General features: G+C 44.0%; 2 protein-coding genes across 4 annotated transcripts in view; one reads left to right on the top strand and one right to left on the bottom strand.

The window, feature by feature from the left end:
- The window catches only part of SAFB2 (scaffold attachment factor B2), a 39,589-nt gene extending 26,784 nt beyond the window's left edge, over positions 1-12,805 (bottom strand). The window contains exons 1-9 of one of the 2 annotated variants that reach the window (XM_008150588.3): positions 12,543-12,805; positions 11,305-11,392; positions 6,424-6,488; positions 6,135-6,338; positions 4,089-4,151; positions 2,953-2,980; positions 1,533-2,043; positions 1,059-1,108; positions 523-623 (exon numbers count right to left, since the gene is read on the bottom strand). In XM_008150588.3, coding sequence (XP_008148810.2) covers positions 523-623; positions 1,059-1,108; positions 1,533-2,043; positions 2,953-2,980; positions 4,089-4,151; positions 6,135-6,338; positions 6,424-6,488; positions 11,305-11,392; positions 12,543-12,728 — 1,296 coding nt within the window. In that variant the 5' untranslated portion in view covers positions 12,729-12,805. The remainder of the gene's footprint in view (positions 1-522; positions 624-1,058; positions 1,109-1,532; positions 2,044-2,952; positions 2,981-4,088; positions 4,152-6,134; positions 6,339-6,423; positions 6,489-11,304; positions 11,393-12,542) is intronic. The other variant, XM_028159177.2, reaches the window with a different exon arrangement.
- A 273-nt stretch (positions 12,806-13,078) lies between these two features.
- SAFB (scaffold attachment factor B) overlaps positions 13,079-18,251 on the top strand; it is a 37,553-nt gene continuing 32,380 nt past the window's right edge. For both annotated transcript variants that reach the window (XM_008150582.3, XM_008150580.3), the window contains exons 1-2: positions 13,079-13,375; positions 16,900-16,984. In XM_008150582.3, the coding sequence (XP_008148804.1) occupies positions 13,187-13,375; positions 16,900-16,984 (274 nt within the window). In that variant the 5' untranslated portion in view covers positions 13,079-13,186. The remainder of the gene's footprint in view (positions 13,376-16,899; positions 16,985-18,251) is intronic.

Raw genomic sequence — 18,251 nt, 5'->3', positions numbered from 1 at the left:
CCGCGAAGGTGGAGGAGGCTCCAAACACCGCCACTGTGCTCACCAGTGGTGGGCCAGGCTTCTGGCTGAGTGGCGCCCCCCCCCAAAACACACACACCCGTGGGAGCGCACTGACCACCAGGGGGCAGCTCCTGCGTTGAGTGGCTGACCCTGGTGGTCATGTGCGTCATAGCAACCAGTCGTTTCGCTGTTCAGTCGATTTGCATATTAGCCTTTTATTTTATAGGATTGATTTCAGAGAGGAAGGAAGAGATAGAAACATCAATGATAAGAATCAATGATTGGCTGCCTCCTTCAGGCCCTCTACTGGGGTTTGAGCCTGCAACCTAGGCAGGTGCCCTGACCAGGAATTGAACTGTGACCTCCTGGTTCATAGGTCGACACTCAAACCACTGAGGCACACCAACGGGGCTTGAGAGTGTGAAAATTTTTTTGTTGTTGTTTTTAATTTATTTTTATTGAGTATATTTTTTAATTCTAAATTGAGGCTGGGTAGCAAGACAGACGTAAGGGAGAGCATACCTTTCCATACTTGCTGAAAAGGTTCTTCAGATCTGTTGCTCGAGTTGTGGAGGACAATCCACTGACCCACAAATTCCTACCAGAACTGCTGCTGATACGACCTGGAGCAGGAGAGAGAAGATTATGCTTTGCCACCAGGAATAATAGTAACCATGACCACTCCTGAAATGTGGCTCTCTCTTAAACCCTAACCACATTCAATTTCAATACTTCTTTTTTCTTTTCAATTTCAACTCTTTTAATTCAAGAATTTAATTACTGTCAACACATAAGACAGAGATGAAAATTTGGATGGGAAAACAAGAGTTTTCTTACTTGAGGAGTAATCTTATCCAGGTTATTACAAACTGAAATGTCTTTCAATGATCAGATCTCAACCAAGATAGCAGTTTCTATAACCCTTGTTACATTATTCAATGGAGAATAGGGTTGTGACAGGATTCACTGTAAATTCCAGAATGTGGCAATTTTCAGGCCCCTCCCTCCTATGCCAAGGGATCCATAGGTGGTTCCCCACCACGTAAATTAAATCATACCTTTTTCATCTTTAATGACTGGCTTTATATCTTTTTCTTCCTTAAAAGAACTAGAGACAAAAGTTAATGTTAATCATGCAGGAAAAAAACAAGAGAGAACTAAATTAAAAATATAATGTGTGCTAAAACTGAATACCTACCAGAAAATTAGTCTGAAGTAAAATTTTAACAAGACACCTTTGCAAGCTTATATTGGATATTTGACCCCCCAAAATACAATATCAGATTCTTAAATCAATTCGATTTAACTGAAGAGAACACTTAGCGATTTAAGAACACAACCATAGTCGGTTGAGAAAAAAAGGAATCAAATCAGCCACTAAAAATACACAAAGAGAAATAAAACATTCTTTAGAGGTAAATTACAATTTCGTCAGTCTGGCTGGCCAATTGTAGAAAAAACAGCTTATGTGTGTCATTAAACGACCAATGAAAAGGAGATAGCGTCTGGTCTAAAACTGAGAAAAAACAAACCTCATTTTCTGATCAGCGCCCTCACTGGCTGAGGACTCTTTAGGAGCCGGAGGGACTTCATTACAAGCTTCAAAAGCAAACTTCTTCACGTCTTCTTTGCTATCTCTGGGGTCTGGGCTTGAGGCTTCCTGGGGCGCTTCTGCGACCTCCTCGCTAGAGGCTTCTGTGCGCTCTGAGGCTTTACTACTCTGCTCAACTGGCTCCTCTAGCCCTACAGGCTCACAGTCCATCCTCTCGTCACCGCCTGTCTGCTCCACGGGCTCCCTTTTCACTACCGCTAACAGGGTGTCTGCCTCGCTCCACTGAGCTTGTGCTGTTGACTCGCTGGCCAAATCTAAATCACCCTCCTCCGGATGGCCGCTGCCAAAAAGGTCCTCTTCCTCCGCAAGCTTTCTGTCTGGCCCCACGCTACTTGTATCCTGTGCAAATGGCTGCTCCAGCTCGGAACCTTCTTCTTTTACTGGCTCAGATTTACAAGTTTCCCCCAAAATGTCGAGTATTTTCTCATTTTCTACGGATTTAACAGGAATAGAATGGCACAAGGTTTAATTACCAGGGAAATAAAGCAATCACAAATGTGGAACTGGCACGGCTGCCACACTAACACGAAGAGAACTGCTAGCTACACAGAGATTGGAAAACCCGCAGGTACACACGTTACACTGGTTACACTACCTGCACTCCAACCGACTGCTAGAGTAAGCCGCTACGCTACATGGAACAGGCCCCCACCGATTTAAACACCTACAACCACTTGGCTGCTTCTCAACAGTCTTCTTCATGTTTGGTTCAAGTCTGGGTCTTCTGACTTATTTTTCCAATGTCCAAGGTGCTGAACCGAATGCAGTCATCATTCAATGACAGCTCAATTTCCAAATTTCTTTGAATTTCTTTTAACAGAACAGTCCAATAGGAACACCAGAAACTCTTCAGATGGCGAGAGATAAACGCAGTCCAGAAGGGAAATAACATGCTGGAAATTTTCATGAAGAAACTCTGTTTCCTCTTCTGGAATCCAGTCACTTCTCAGGTTATAAGTTCCCTGACAATTGCTTTATCCTGCCTTAACTGCATTAATCAAATTGACTGCAGAGAAATATCACAAGATCTGTTTCATGTGTAGAAACACATGGAAGAATCACAAGGAGAAATTATGTAAATGCCATTCTATGTGGTTGGAGAGATGAACGTAATCACTACATCTCACCACATACATCTGACCTCTAGAAACCAGAACAGCAGTTCCACAGATCTGGTGATATGAATGGGTTTCCAATCTCTGATCCTTGTACGATCTGGATTGTCCACCATTAAAATCATTTACAAGACCATAAGACAGCATAAAATATATAGACAGCTTGAAAAAAATGTAGTGAGAAAAACTTTCAAACCATAACTGTTGTGTTTCTCTTATCAGTACCTGGCTCCAAGAGTGGTTCTTCAATATCCTAATTAAAAAAGAAAAGAGAAAATAACGATCAACAGAAGTTGATGTACAAGAATAGATCCAGAGACAAATGGCGGGGGGCGGGGGGGGAGATTAAAGAGCAACCAAAGGACATGTATGCATGCATATTAGCATAACCAATAGACACAGACACTGGGGCGGTGGGGGCTTGCCCAGGGTGGGAATGACTGAGGCGGGTGCGGTCAAGCAGGGAAAAAGGAGACATATGTAAAACTTTAAACAATAAATAATAAATAAATAAAAAGAAAAGAAAAGAGAAAGAAAAACCACAAGGCACTTAAAAACTGGGCAGATCCACTCAAAAGAATGCATTCCGTTTTACAATCACTTTGCCATTATCCCCCCAGCAAAAGCAGAAAGGCAGCGGTAATATTTAGCCTGTTCAATTCTTCACTCAGAGTCTGGCCATCCCAACCCAAGTTTAAGCTGATCTAATGGCCTCTGCAGCTGGCAGACTCCCACAGTCAAGGCAGAAGTTACACAGATGGCCACTGCTTTATACATCAAACCAGACTGGAGAAAAAAATGTGTTTCTCCCAACATAAACTATTATTTATAACTGGAACCTGTTAAAACCATCTCTCTACCCTGTTAAAACCTTTCCCTGCCTTCCCACTGAAAACAAGAACACCTGCCAAATCCTTTCCCCACCCAAAGACTCTGGCAGTCAGGCCCACCTGCTTCTGCAGCCCCACTCCGGCCCTCTGCCCTTACCCTGTGTACTCCATTCCTACAATAAGCCATGTTCCCTTCTACCCCAAAGTCTTCTTTTCTTCTTTACTGGGCTAACTCCTGACCAATGTCAGACCTTAATTCAAACAGGACTTCCTCCAGGTAGCCTTCTAGATTGGCCAACTACTCAAACTTCTCTTCCAGTTACATTCTTTGTTGGTTATTAACCCTGCCCCGACTAGACTGCAAACCCTGAAACTGATCAGTTTGGCTCTCAAACCTCTTATCCTTAGCACCCAGCTCAATATCAATCCTCAATGAATCATTTGTACATACACCTACACATCCTTTCCAAATACGGAAAACCAACCACTCATGTCAAGTTTCCAATCATGCAGAAACAGATGGTCACTTACCGAAGGTACTTTGAAGTCCAACGATGAAGCATCCAAAGTGCTCTCAAAGCCTTCCCCGTCTACCTGAAAGATAACGGAAGGTCACTTTGTGGGCTCAGAGCTGGGAATGCCTAGGCCTATGCCTCACTATGTTCCAGGCAACCCATGTATCTATTTCCTTCAGATATCTACTGCCATCCACAAGTTAAATGGCAGATTATTCAGTTTATTACTTGCCTCTCTGTCCCCACACCTGCTCTAGCACTGGATAACAGCAGCATCACTGACAGAGGCTTGCAGACAGTAGGTATTCTGTCAGAATTGCCCAAATGAATGAATGAACTTCCAGGCAGTTTCCACATACTGGTGGTCTACATACACCACTCATCCATAGAATTCCCAAGGCAGAACTCAAAACCAGGTACTCCTCAAACTTCACTTGGTAGCAACAATTTTAAAATAACAGTAACAGGGTACTTTCTTCCAGAGTAGTGTATTTAACAAACACTTGACTATTTTCTTTTTACTATTTACTATATCAAAAAACAAAATAAAAATAAAAAAGCAAACAAATCCCACTTATTTTAAAGATTACTAAATTTGAAGGTCTTTTACCTTTCTAAGTGAAATACAAAAATATCCCTTTCCAAATATTTCTTTTATCATTTTATAAGTTTGAACCTTATAACCTGGACTCTTCCATTAACCAAGAAGTTAGAAACCAAGTACATGCTCTGAAAATAATTAACATGATACAACAGGATCAAGCCTAGAGAGGGAAAATCAGTTGCTTAATATTATCCTAGGTTGAGGAGTGATGTTCGGAGTTTGTGGCTTTTGTCCTTGGTTTAAAGTTCAGTCCTTCGAGGGCGGTTTAGTTTAAAGCTGTAATGCCTTAAGTAAACAACACAACCAAACTAGAATGGCTGGGCATGCCATGTTGGTAAGATTCAAATGACCATAATTTCTAGGATGGCCACCACAAAGAGCTCTAGGCCAAAATACTGGGAGAACTTGGGAAGTAGACACCGGTAACAGAATTAAAGCCCTACCTTACACACCAGGACATTAATAGTGAATCCCTTTAACGGAAGGGGTTTTTCTGGGGTGACAAATACTTTTTTCACTGTATTTCACACCTTTTAATATGACCAACTATTCTTTTGTTGTTGTTGTTGTTAATCCTGAGAATATTTTGCCATTGATTTTGAGAGAGTGGGAAGGAGGAGGGGAGACACACACATTGATCGTTTTCCTCCTGCTCGCACCCGGGCCAGGGCCAGGGATTGAGCCTGCAACTGAGGTACGTGCCCGTGACTGGAATTGAATCCGGGACCCTTCAGTCCCAGGGATGACACTCTATGCACCGAGCCAAACCAGCTAGAGCTATTATTATTATTTTTTATTGTTAATCCTCACCTGAGGATATTTTTCCACTGATTTTTAGAGAGTGGAAAGGAGGGGAACAGAAAGAGAGAAACATCGATGTGAGAGAGACTCAATGGCTGGCTGCCTCCCTCATGCACCCCTACTGGGGCCAGGGATCGAGCCTGCAACCAAGATTCGTGCCCCTGACTGGAAATGAACCCGGGACTCTTCAGTCAGTGGGCTGATGCTCCAACCACTGAGCAAAACCGGCCAGGGCATGACTGTCTATTCTTATGCATAAACTTTCTAAAACATCTATAAGATTATCTGGATGATGGTTATAAACTGTTTTTGTTTTATCTTTCTAGTTTTTTTTACCTTTTTTAAAAGGAAAGTACTTTTATCAACTGTGCAACCTTTTATGGCTTATGCTTAGAAAGTGTCTCCCACCCAATTAGAAAGTCTCCAATACTACAGAAACATTAATGAAGAAGTTATTAATATCTGACCTATGTTGAGTCTAAATGGACAGAATTTACCACCAAGGTTCAGTTCCTAAATTAATGTTTATGGTGACTGATTTTGCTGCTTGCTATTTAATCAACCAACCCTTAGCATGTTCTTGCCCATATAAACAGCACACAAGCACTGGGAGCCTTGGGCCTCCTGCCACATTCCACGTGTCTCAGTGTTACCTACAGCATGTTCTGTGAGCTGAGCTGGAAGCTCACTCAGCTGTGCAGCCACATACTCTTTGCTATCACAAAGGGAATCGAGGATGCTGTCTGTGCCATCATCCCCAAAGTCTGGGGCACTGCTGTTCTCGATTTCAGCTTCTTCTAACACACTAACATCCATCATGTCAATATTCTGCAAGCTCTCCAAACTTGCTTCCACATCCTCCTATAAAGACAAATGAGAGGTATCAATGACCAGGTAGACCAGGACTCAGAGCTCCTGCTGCTGTCTCCACTGTCATGCCACATACCTGCCCGTCTCTGGAATCCTCTTCTAGGCCATTATCTTCTGTGCCTTCTTCCTCTATCTTCTGTCCTAATTACAGAATAATTGTTCAATCAGGTAACACTCAGGTCTAGGCTTATAATTAGTTTATGCAGAATGATAGATTTCAATCTTAGAACATGTTACAAGGAAACTAGAAGACGTGCCTGTTTTTTTTTCTGTGTTTTTAAGTATTTTACTAATTAAATTATTTATTTATTTATTTCAGAGAGGAGGTGAGAGGGAGAGAGAGATAGAAACAAAAATGATGAGAGAGAATCATTGGTCAGCTGCCTCCTCCACAACCCACACTGGAGGTCGAGCCCGCAGTCCAGGCATGTGTCCTGACCGGAAATCAAACCATGACCTCCTGGTTCATAGGTAGACACTCAACCACAGAGCCAATCAGAAAAGCCTGTTTCAATGTGTGCAATTTTGTCTCCATTGGGATATGAATATCTAGGATTTCTGTAATACTATCAAACAAAAAGCATTTTATTTTTAACAAAATACCTAAGTGCTTCAAAAAATTTCAAAACCACTCCAAAGTAAAACAAACATCCCAAAAGAAGAGCAAAGGATAACAGGCATTTTCCAACAAATATAATTTTACAAATGTAATATCCATCTTTAAAGAAATGCAACTTCAAATAACATTCTGGATTATAAACTTTCTGGCTTTCCCTACATTCCACCATTTCAAGCAAGCTGCCTGCCTTTCATCAGTCTTCAGCTCAAGAACTTTTATCTGCGAGGCAAAGGCTACCATAAAATCCCGAGTCTTATGAATACAAAAGAACTATTTACAGTTAATGCTAGGTATTCCCAAGGGGTTAGAGGGAAAGGTGAGGCTCCACATGTACCGAAGGCCTTATATGCTCTTTATTCCAGGTGTTCCCCTTAGGACATGCACTAAAATGTCTGACAAGGGATTCAAAACATAGATATTTATTCTTTCTAGAAAGTGTACATAGCCTAAACACCTAAAAGGGAAAGAAATTATAGCACATTTTGTTCATATGTAGATACCAGCATGGGGAGTCAATGGGGAGAATGGGGTGTAACCCGGCAATATCTGGAGACATTTTGGAGGGTATCAGACCTGGGGGTGGGGGGGGGTGTGCTACTGGCACCTATTTAGTGGATAGTGAGTGACCAGGGATGCTGCTCACCATACCACATTGCATAGGACAGCGTCCTAAACAAAGAACTATTTACTCTAAATAGTTAACAGTGCTAAGGCTGTGAAACCCTGTGGTACACCACACAATGTCTTGTAACTTAAATAAGCTCAAGAATACTTAATATGGTAAAATTCCCATAAAGTTAAAAAAAGAGGCTCTGGCCGGGTAGCTCGGTTGGTTAGAGCATCATCCCAATACGCCAAGGTTGTGGGTTTGACCCCTGGTTAGGGCACTTAAAACAATCAAACAATGAATGCATTAATAATGGAACAACAAAAATCAATCTCTCTCTCTCATCCTTCCTCTTCTCTCTCTCTCTCTAAAGTAAATCAATAAAATTAAATAAGTAGACAAAACCATGTAGATCTCCTTTTAAAAAGCACATGTATGTTTGTATACATGCAAGCGTGAAGATGCATACAGATGGAGATGACTGAGGCAACCACCAACATTGGTTAAAATATGGAGTGGTATAATTAGAGATAATTTTATTTTTACATACATACTTTTTACATCTTCCAAATTATTGAAAAACATTATTTTTATAATTTTTAAATAAAAAATTAAACATAAGAAACCCCAATCTTTTTTTTTTTTTAATCTTCACCTGAAGATATGTTTTTATTGATTTTCGACATAGAGGAAGGGAGGGAGAAAAACATTGATCTGTTGCCGCCTGTAGACACTCAATGGGGGATCAAACTTGCAACCTAGGTATTTGCCCTGACTGGGAATCAAACCCCCAACCTTTTGGGGTATGGGATGAAGCTCCCACCAACTGAGGCCCTAGCCAGGACAGAAACTTTGACTAAAGATTCAAACTGCAATGTTTACAACTTAAGTATTTCATTTATCATTATTATCAGTTACCACTCAAGAAAAGTAGTTTTATATGTCAGATACTGTAATACTGTATTCTTTATATCTTATTATTTAAACTCCCCACAATGCTAGCAGGTTTATTATCTGTATTTGACACACAAGAATTTGGTTCAGCTCCAAAGCTGGAACTCAAAACTCAGCTGTACCACTTCCCATTATATCTAAGCCCAGCATACCCTTCTGAAATACACTGTCTAAAAATGTTTGGCAGTTGCAACCTATTTCTAGGCCTCTAAATAGTAGCCTGCAGTGCACACACAGGATGTAAACAAGAAAAATGCACATCCTAAAGCTTCACCAAAAAGTGCCCTAAATAAGAGTGGGAATGACAAAAACTGAGCAGATAGGCTGTACCCCAATCCCAAGGACCTGGTCTCTGCTGATTAAAAGCTGAAACGGGGATTGTGGGGAGCAACAGGACAGAAACTAGAAAATCAAATTTTAGTTTCTCACATAAAGCATAATTCCAAAACTTAATCTTTCAAAACACATCCACATGTCTTCCACAATTTTAGCTACTCTTTACTTTTAAAAGGCAACAGTCACTCTTGACTTCCCAGAATTAGTCCCACTCTTGCACAGACTCTGGAAAACAATTGGTTAATTCTTCCTGATCACTTTTATGTAATCTTGAGGACCTAATTTCAACTAGGACACCATGACAATGTAATACTCCATATCACTAACCAGGAGCCCAAACACCTCCAAAGAATATGCTAGCTCAACAACCTATAGGTGCTATCCTCTGTCCCTGGACTTCAGACCACCTACCTCTTCCTTCTCTGGGTGTTGGTGACTTTTCTGAAAATGGGGAAGGGACCATTGCTAGAGCTATCCTATATAATAATACTATATAATAAAAGGCTAATATGCAAATTATCCCTTCAGGAGTTCAACCGCTTGCTATGATGTGCACTGACTGCCAGGGGGTGGTGTGGAATGAAGGAAAGCCCCGATCGGCCTTAATTGCTGGCCAGGCCTACAGACCCTACCAGTGCACGAATTTCATGCACTGGGCCTCTAGTATTGGTATAAGCATTCTCTCTATACGAATGAAAGTGACCATTACCAAAGCTTTCCAGACAAAATGCTAATTCCACGTAGTTTTGATTTGACATAAGCTTTAATCCAGACATTCAGATAGGTTTTTAAAGCACCTAGCTAAGGTTCAGTTTGTCTAATGATGTAAAGATCCCCGTTAGGAGCCAAGAACATTTGGATTCATAAACCTTAAACCTCAACAGCTTTAAATGAGCATCTACATTAAAAACTTTTAAACTAACTTAAGTCGTTTCATAGCTATTGTAAAACAGGCTTGCAGACCATAGTTGTTGCCTGGCTGGTATGACTCAGTGAGACTTATGAACCAAGAGGTCCTGGTCTGATTCCCTGTCACGGTCACGGCACTTGCCGGGGTTTAGGGCTTGATCCCCAGTAGGGGGCATGCAGGAAGCAGCCGATCAATGATTCTCTCTCATCATTGATGTTTTCTCTCTCTCTCTCTCCCTTCCTTCCTCTCTGAAATCAATAAAAATATATTTTAAAAAAACAAGACAAAGAGGTAGTTGTATGTTTCCAGCCTCTCATAGTCTGTATTCATTTAGACAGTCCGTGTTCATAGTGAAGTATGGATCAATACAATAGCAGAAAAAGCACACATCAATGTTTTAAAATTAAACATAATGTAGATCTCTTTATGAAATCTAACTAAAAAATTTAACCTTTCAAAACACTTATACCATACAAGTTTTAAAAGTTAGATACGTCATAGAAAAGTTTTCCTTCTAGGAAAATCTGCTTAAAAAGTAAACTGAAATTGTTGAAAATGCTACAAATTAATTTCTTTTGACTTTCTAAACAACTGTCCTCCACTGCCTAAAGTATACTGTCCTTATCACTGTAAAATCTAATAATGAGGACATTTGGTTAATTCTTCTTGATCACTTTAATACAATAAGTAATTCCTCCCTACAATAAGGGGAGCAAGGTTTCAAAGTTTTCTGAAATTAAACCCTTCCAAAAAATAATAGGTATTATCCATAAAGGAATTAATGTATGGGCATGACATAAATATACCTTGAGAACATAATACTCAGTGAAAGAAGGCCGACACAAAAGGCCACAGACTGTATGATTCTATTTATATGAAATGTCCAGAATAGGCAAATCTACAGAGACAAAGTCAATTAGTGCCAAGGGGAAAATGGGGAGTGATTGCTAGTGGGCACGGAGGTAATGAAAATACCTAGAATTAGACACTGGTGATGACTGCACAGTCTTGTGAATAAGCACTGCATTGTACACGTTAGGTGAATTCCATAGTATTTGAATTAGATCTTAGTTTTTTAAAAATCACACTAGTAAAATCGTAGGCTGGGTATAAATACTCTGGCAATCTATTTTGGACCATAGAGAAGCTGAGTTCTATTTGGTCTTGGGTGGTTGTCCTTTTCCTTAAGTCGTATTTTTTTTGAACCAGGAAGGAAGCCAAAGCAGGTGCTCAAACCAGTCAGGACAGCTTTTAGAGTGTCTTACTCTAGTTCTTTTTAGATACCAATGGCAAGAACTGAGATGTCTTTAGCATATATTTTAATTTCACTTGGTGTCCTCCTCCAGCACGCTGACAGAGTTACTTGCTAGCTGGTGAAGAGCAGGCCTAATTAGGAGATGGAGAACAAGGACAGCTGAAGACACTCTCCTCCCGGCCGGGAGGGCAGAAAGAGTGCTAAAAAAACAGTTCTCTAAGTAAGCTCTCAAAACAAGCACTGGGACCTCAAGCAGCAGTAAGTACAGGTGGATACCTTTAACATATCTCTTTGCTGTCTTCTTGTTTGTGGCTTCCAATGTGATGCCAATTTCATCAGGATCCTGCCCTTCTTCTTTAACTGCCTGTCAGGAAGAGATGGATTTTACATTATCAAGAGCTGCAGGGCACACGTTGTTGTTTTTAAGTAACAACTTCTAACTCTTCCTTGCAAAGGGCAAGTCTGTTTCTGCTATCTGGGCTTCAAGCCCACAAGGCTCAGGATGAACCCAGCACAACTTGGTTCTCTCTGCACCGCCCCCCCCCCCCCGCCCCCCAAGACAAAGGGGTGTGTGAAAGGGTGCTCAGAATCAGGGCCAATGACCAGTTGCAGATTGGCCCCTAACCTTGAAACTGTCCAACCTTCTAGATTAAGTTAACAATATAACAAATAATAACAAGAGGCTTGTACTTGGTCTACATGAGCAATGGGCTCTGAGTGGTGGTCCACCAAGCCATCTTTGGCCTGGGGTAGTGCGGGGAGGGAGAACAGACAGATTGGGTTGGGGAAGGCGCCTCAGTGCTTTCCTCCTGCCTGGCACGAGACTGGGCACTCACACTAAACTCACAAGTTCGCCACCCTTAAGCTTGTTCTGGTTGGAGACACGACAATCCTCCATATTCAAGTTTGTGTTACGCGTTGTGTGGAGGGGAATAAACACAGGAGGACAAGAGAAAGTGAGGGAGTGGGAGCTGCACTTTACTGAAGGTGATTTAGACAGGGTGATCAGGGAGGTGACATCGCAAACAGACCCAAAAGTCGAGGAGTCAGCCAGGCGACCTGGGAGAAGAGCAGTCTGGCGGAGGCTACGGTAAGTGCAAAGGCGCTGGGGCAGGTACAAGCACAGCTCCCTTTCCTGCAAGATCTCAAAGGTCCTTCAGACATCTGTTCTCCAGGGAGGGAAATCGAGGCTCCGAGACATAGGCACTTGTACAAGGTCACAGAGCCCAATCGAAAACTCGAGCCTGGGAGGAGTCAGGGGCCACCCTAGTGTCTAAGAAGGCAGGCTGTCAGCGCACTTGAGGCGACTACCTGGTAGGAAACAAGGCACAGAGAGGGACGATAACGGGCCAAGGTCACACAGCCAGGCCCCCTCGTCCCGGACAGCTCAGGCCGGGGGGTCGGCCCAGAGGGGGGCGGGCCGCAGACGCCCGGGTCCAGAAGTCGCGGTGACAGGTCCACTCGGGGGCGCACCCCGACCTCCTGCGCCACCCCCGTGCCCCGAGCCACCTCACCTTCTTGAGTCGCTCCATCAGGACGCTCTTGTTGCCTCCCGTGTCCAGGTTTCGCTTCTTCAGCTCCGCCCGCAGGTCGATCACTCGCAGCTCGCTGAGCCGCCGCGTCCCCGCCTCCGAGGCGCCCGGACCAACAGCGGCCGTGCCAGAACCCGAGTCGCCAGAGCCTGCCAGGGTCTCCGCCATCCCGAGTTTCCCGTCTCCGGCACCTACACCCCGCACCGCCGGCGGCTGTAGCGGCTCTGAACACAAAATGGCGCCGCCTAAGAGGAAAACGCAATCACTTCCTCCCGCCCCGCTTTCCGGCTGTGCAGGCGTTCTTAGCAGCCACGGGCTAGAGCGCCGACCAACCGCGCGTTCCCAACTACGCGCAGGCGCCGTATATACAACACGCATGCGTCCCGGCCTTTCGCCGCGGGAGGCTGGAGAGATGCAACACGCCTGCGCACATCCCCTAAGGCTCTCACCACGCATTTGCAGACGCTACCGAGTATCGGGGCCTGCGCCAGTTGCGCCTGCGCAGAAGCGAGGCGAGCCGGGGCGCTGGAGCAGTTCTCTGGCAGGCGGCGCCATTTTGTGCTAGGAGCTGAGAGAACCCAGGCCCGGTTCTGTGTGAAGTGGGTGGCGGAGCCAGGGTCCCTGGAATGGCGGAGACTCTCTCAGGCCTAGGCGATTCGGGTGCGGCGGGCGCTGCGGCTCTGAGCTCCGCCTCGTCTGAGACCGGGACGCGGCGCCTCAGCGACCTGCGGGTGATCGATCTGCGGGCGGAGCTGAAGAAACGGAACCTGGACTCGAGCGGCAACAAGAGCGTTCTGATGGAGAGGCTCAGAAAGGTAGAGCCGGGGCCCTCTGCCTGGACAAGAGTTGGGTCGTGGGACATCCGCAGCCGCCACAGAGTTTGTCTGGTCTCGGGGCCCGCCTCCGGCCCCATTTGCGGCCTGGCGCTCCGTGCTTCTCCCTGCTCCTCCTAGGCCCCAGCGGGAGCTGCGAGCCCAGCCAGGCCCAGGTTCAAGTCCTAGCGCCGCAATGGGGCGAGGAAAGGAAAATCTGACGCGACCGGGGGAAGCCGCGGTAGCCGCGCAGCTCTAGGTGGCGGGTTACATCGACCGACGGCTTGTTTTCCGCAGCAACCACTTGGCTGCGGGCTTTCCTCTCATTGTCTCTTTCCAGCTTCCCCAAAATGGATGGGGAATCCTGAAATCCTCACTTCCTGGGGGAGGCAGGGGACTCGGCCAAGGTCACACGGTCGGGGAGAGGAGGCGACGAGATTTGAACCCAAGCCGTTGGAGTCCCTGTGCCCTCGCTGGCCGCGGGAGTCTTTTCGACAAAGATAGATGTTTATTGTCCCATTAGGGCCAACAAGCCTTGAATAGGAGGTTAATGTATAAAGTGAGCATGTCAAGAAAATGTTTAAAGGGAAAAAACCAATTTGGGGTTTGCCATCACTAGCTCGGGGGTATAACACGGGAGGGGAAAGGGTTGTTTGCAATAGTGACCAGAAATGTAAAAGACAGACTTGGGGAAGACACCGAGATGGCTCACCCCAAAAGGCAGGCAGTGTGCGACTGGGCTTAGGGCTCTGTCAGGTTTCGGTGGCTTGATCTTTTGCATGGAAGACGTTTAATCCTCTCTGAGCCTGCAGCTTCTTGTGTACAAAGAAGGAAAACATAGTGCTTTTGTTTTGGGACTAAGTGAGGTTGCCTGAAGGCCTTGGCATATTGCCTGGCGCATGTAAACACTGGGGATCTGATCGTTGTCACAAGTCATTTTTTCTCTGTCATTTCCAAAATGGGGGCTGTAATCCCTACCTTAAGGGGTACTGAAGGATAGGTGTGAAAAACACGGAGTTAAGTAAATGTTTGCATCTCTTACGTTTTTCTTATTCTTGTTGGCTTCATTTTTTTTCTTTTTTACCTTTTCCCCACCTAGCTCTTGTCATTTATTTTTATTTTTTATTGATTTCAGAGAGGGAGGGAGAGAAGTAGAAACATCAATGATGAAAGAGAATCATTGATCGGCTGCCTGCTGAACGCCCCCTAATGGGGATGGAGCCAGCAGCCCCCACCCGGAATTGAACAGGTGACCTGGTTCGTAGGTTAACAACCACTGAGCAACACTGGCCAGGCTCCTCTTGTCTTGAGACCCTCTCAGCCTTCACCCCTGTCTCCATTCCCTGCAGATAGTGTGGTTTGTGACTCATTCCACCCTGACTCCCAAACAACTAAGGATTGGGGTTTTATTTATTTTTTAAAATATATTTTATTGATTTTTTTACAGAGAGGAAGGGTGAGAGAGTTAGAAACATTGATGAGAGAGAAACATCAATCAGCTGCCTCCTGTACACCCCCTACTGGGGATGTGCTGAAACCAAGGTACATGCCCTTGACCGGAATCAAACCTGGGACCCTTCAGTCCGCAGGCCAATGCTCTATCCACTGAGCCAAACCGGTCAGGGCTGGGGTTTTGTTTTTTATTTTGATTGCTGTTGAGAGGAAGTAGATATTTTTCCTATTTTTCTTTCTTTCCCAGATAAGGAAGCTCAGGCTCAAGAGTGGTGAGGTGACATGCCCAGAGCCAGTTGGGGCCTTTCTAACTAGAGCTTATATTCTTTAACTATGGATACTAACTTCCTTAACTTTTATTCACTATGAATACTAAATTCCTTTATTCAGGGCAGGCAGTTCATTAACCCAGATGTTTACCTGGAGGAAACTCAACAAGGGTGGTGAGGGTTGGCACTTGGGAAGATGTAGTCCATGTTCTTAGCCACCAGAGCCTCCTGTCAACAACACCAAATTGGGCATTTTATACTTTTTTCCTCCCAGACAGTTTGCAAGCCTGCAGAGCTGATAAGATGGTATTGAATCCTCCTGTCAGGCTGGTGGCTGAGACTGCATCTTCCATCACTGTCATCTTTCAGGGGACAAATCCATCCCACCTTTTCCCTCCTTTCAGTTTCTTAGGGACATGGGCACTACGTACTAGTAGATACCGTGAGCCTATGAACTCATTTACCATGCCCAAGCAAGTCTGGAATTATTGCTGATCTTCTCTTTCTCTCCAAGTTCTGTCATCCAGTTTGTATCCCTTCCTTGGTTTATTTTTCCTGGGAGGGCAAAAGAGGAAAAGATGGAGGGAACACACAACAAAGTTAATTTGCCAAGGCCTATAAGGATGACTCAGAGCTCTCAGTCCCCATAGAGATGATCCTGTAAACACTGCACCCCAATGAGAGTGAGGGTGAAATGTACACCTCCTCATAAGATGAAGAAAAAGACATGTCTAGAACAGCTCTATTCTCTTAGTGGTCCAGAATTGTCTGTCCCTAGCTAAGAGGGTAAGGGGCTTTCTGGTTGTCTGTTCCTTGATCCCAGGCCAGAACTTTGATTTTTTTCTAGATCTGGCTTCAGGAAGACGAGAGAGGTTTTCTTTGCTCCTGATACAGATTAGGTAGGTGCAGGACCCCCCTAGTCCCATTCTAAATTCAGATAGCAAGCTAGAAGCTCCTGAGAATCTGAAACGGTCTACAAATAAAATGCAGTATTTGAAGTGGATTTATAAGAAAATTATGCTCACTGGATAGTACAGTAAAAAGAGAAAGGGTTATTAGTAAAACCTGAAGCCCAGTTTTCAGGGATGTCATCATTGACATGTTCAGTACTGATTTGCTGAGTGTGGGTGGGGCTGTTGAAGTGAATGACACGTACTTCGGGTGGGAGGCTGGGCTTGCCAAGAGCTTCTAATTCTGTATCCTTTGAGGTGAGTCCCCTAGTGGCTGAGAGCAAGACCTTGAGAGTCAGTCATAGATGAGGTACTACATGTCATGTCTTGTTCCGTGCTACACACAGTAGGAACTCAGCCAATGAATTGTATTCTATACAGACAGTGTCGAGTGCAGGTGTGGCATGGAGAGGGGTTTCTGAGGTCAAATAGCACATTGCGGGGTGAGATCATAGGAAAGTGGAGAGTGTGCCTTTCTGTTTTTTAGTTCCATTGAGCCTGGGAATAGGATAAACCAGATTGTGGTGGTAATGTTAAAAATAAGACGATAGTTTGTTCAGTGCTTGCTTTACATGGGGGATAGAGTTCTCACACAGCTTTTAAGGTAAGTGCTGTATTTTTATGTAACCCCACGTTATGAAGTAGAAAACAGTGATTAAGTAAATCTCCTTAAGACCACAGAGCTTAGAACTGTTAGAATCTAACTCCAGAGCCCTTGCTTCAATGTGTAGAGCAAGAGAAAGAATGGAAGGGGTGGAGGTGATGCACTTCCAAATCATTGACCCCGAGCTTCTGTGAAAGTCAAGTCTGTTGACTTTCATGGTGAAATTTTTTTCCCCATTTACCTTTCCTTTAGGCAATTGAAGATGAAGGGGGTAATCCTGATGAAATTGAAATTACCTCTGAAGGAAACAAGAAGACATCAAAGAGATCTAGCAAAGGTATCAAGGAATTTATGACCACTGCTAATGTTGCACTGTCCTCAAAACTACTTCCTTTGCTAATATGCCTCATTTACTTGGTCGTATTTGGGACAGATCACTGTATTTTATTTCTGTGATACTTGGGAATTCAGAGGGTGGAAGGGGCATTTACACCTTGACTCACTTTCCTCTAGATTTCTCAGCAGCCTTTGCTTATCCGGGCTCTTCACTTTCCTTAAAAAAGAGTATTTAGGATGGCTTGAGTCTACTATTGCTGTGACTTGCAGAAACTAACTGCCCTTTTGAATGCTGCTTGGCCAAAACAGAGTTGTCACTTTTATAGATATTACTTTAAAAAACTACCTGCTGTATAAAAACTACTTTCCACATAGCATTAATGATGCTCACGATCTGACCCAAACCTCCCTTTCCCACTTCCTCCCCCACTACCTTCCTCTACTACATTCTGGGCTTTCATCAGGCTGCAAAAAATGTAGTTCATTCTCTTGGCCTTCTGTATTCTTCCCACTCTTCTTCCTTATCTGTCTGTATTCATGTCCTAGTTCATCAAGAGACAACTTCTGATCCTACCAATAGCAACTCACGACTCCTTAGGTCCTCTACACTGCCATGACCTAGTTCCTCACATCTTGCTTATGTCATTTCGCAACATGTCATAACCAGATTGTTGAGGGCAGGGGCTGTATCTTCCTTGTTTTTCTTTCCCCTCGGTAATTACTCAGTAATTTAGTAACATTCAACTACTGTTTTAAGAAAGAATCCGTTAAAATTGGGCATTTGGACTATTCTCAATAGTCCCTTGGAGGCTTTGTTGCTCAGGTCCAAATCAAAATTAAATATTCATACTACTTGGCCAGTGATGAAGAAAGAACTGGGTTTGAAATGTCCAAGAAGCAGGCACCGATGTCAGCCACACTGTGTGGTGTAAGCTGTGGGAGAGCTGTAGTTGTGACCTCACCTTGGAATGAAGTCACTTCTGGGTCCATGATACATTGTGTATTTTTGCCTTTGCCCAAGTAAATGTCTTTGCTAAGGGAAAGTATACTGGAAAATCAGAAAAAGACAATTGTAGTGTGAGCTTTTGAATCTTCTTTTTGCTTTCCTTTTCCATTAAAAAAAATTGTACTACCCTAGACAGTTTGGGTCAGTGGATAGAGCATCAGCTTGTGGATTGAAGGGTCCCACGTTCAATTCGGGTCAAGGGCACATACCTCAGTTGCAGGCTCATCCCCGGCCTTGGTTGGGGTGAATGCGGAAGGCAACT

Source organism: Eptesicus fuscus, chromosome 6 (assembly GCF_027574615.1).
Source record: "Eptesicus fuscus isolate TK198812 chromosome 6, DD_ASM_mEF_20220401, whole genome shotgun sequence".
Classification (NCBI taxonomy): Eukaryota; Metazoa; Chordata; class Mammalia; order Chiroptera; family Vespertilionidae; genus Eptesicus; species Eptesicus fuscus.
Note: the sequence above shows the minus strand (reverse complement) of the source record. Positions and strands in the feature narration are given on the sequence as shown.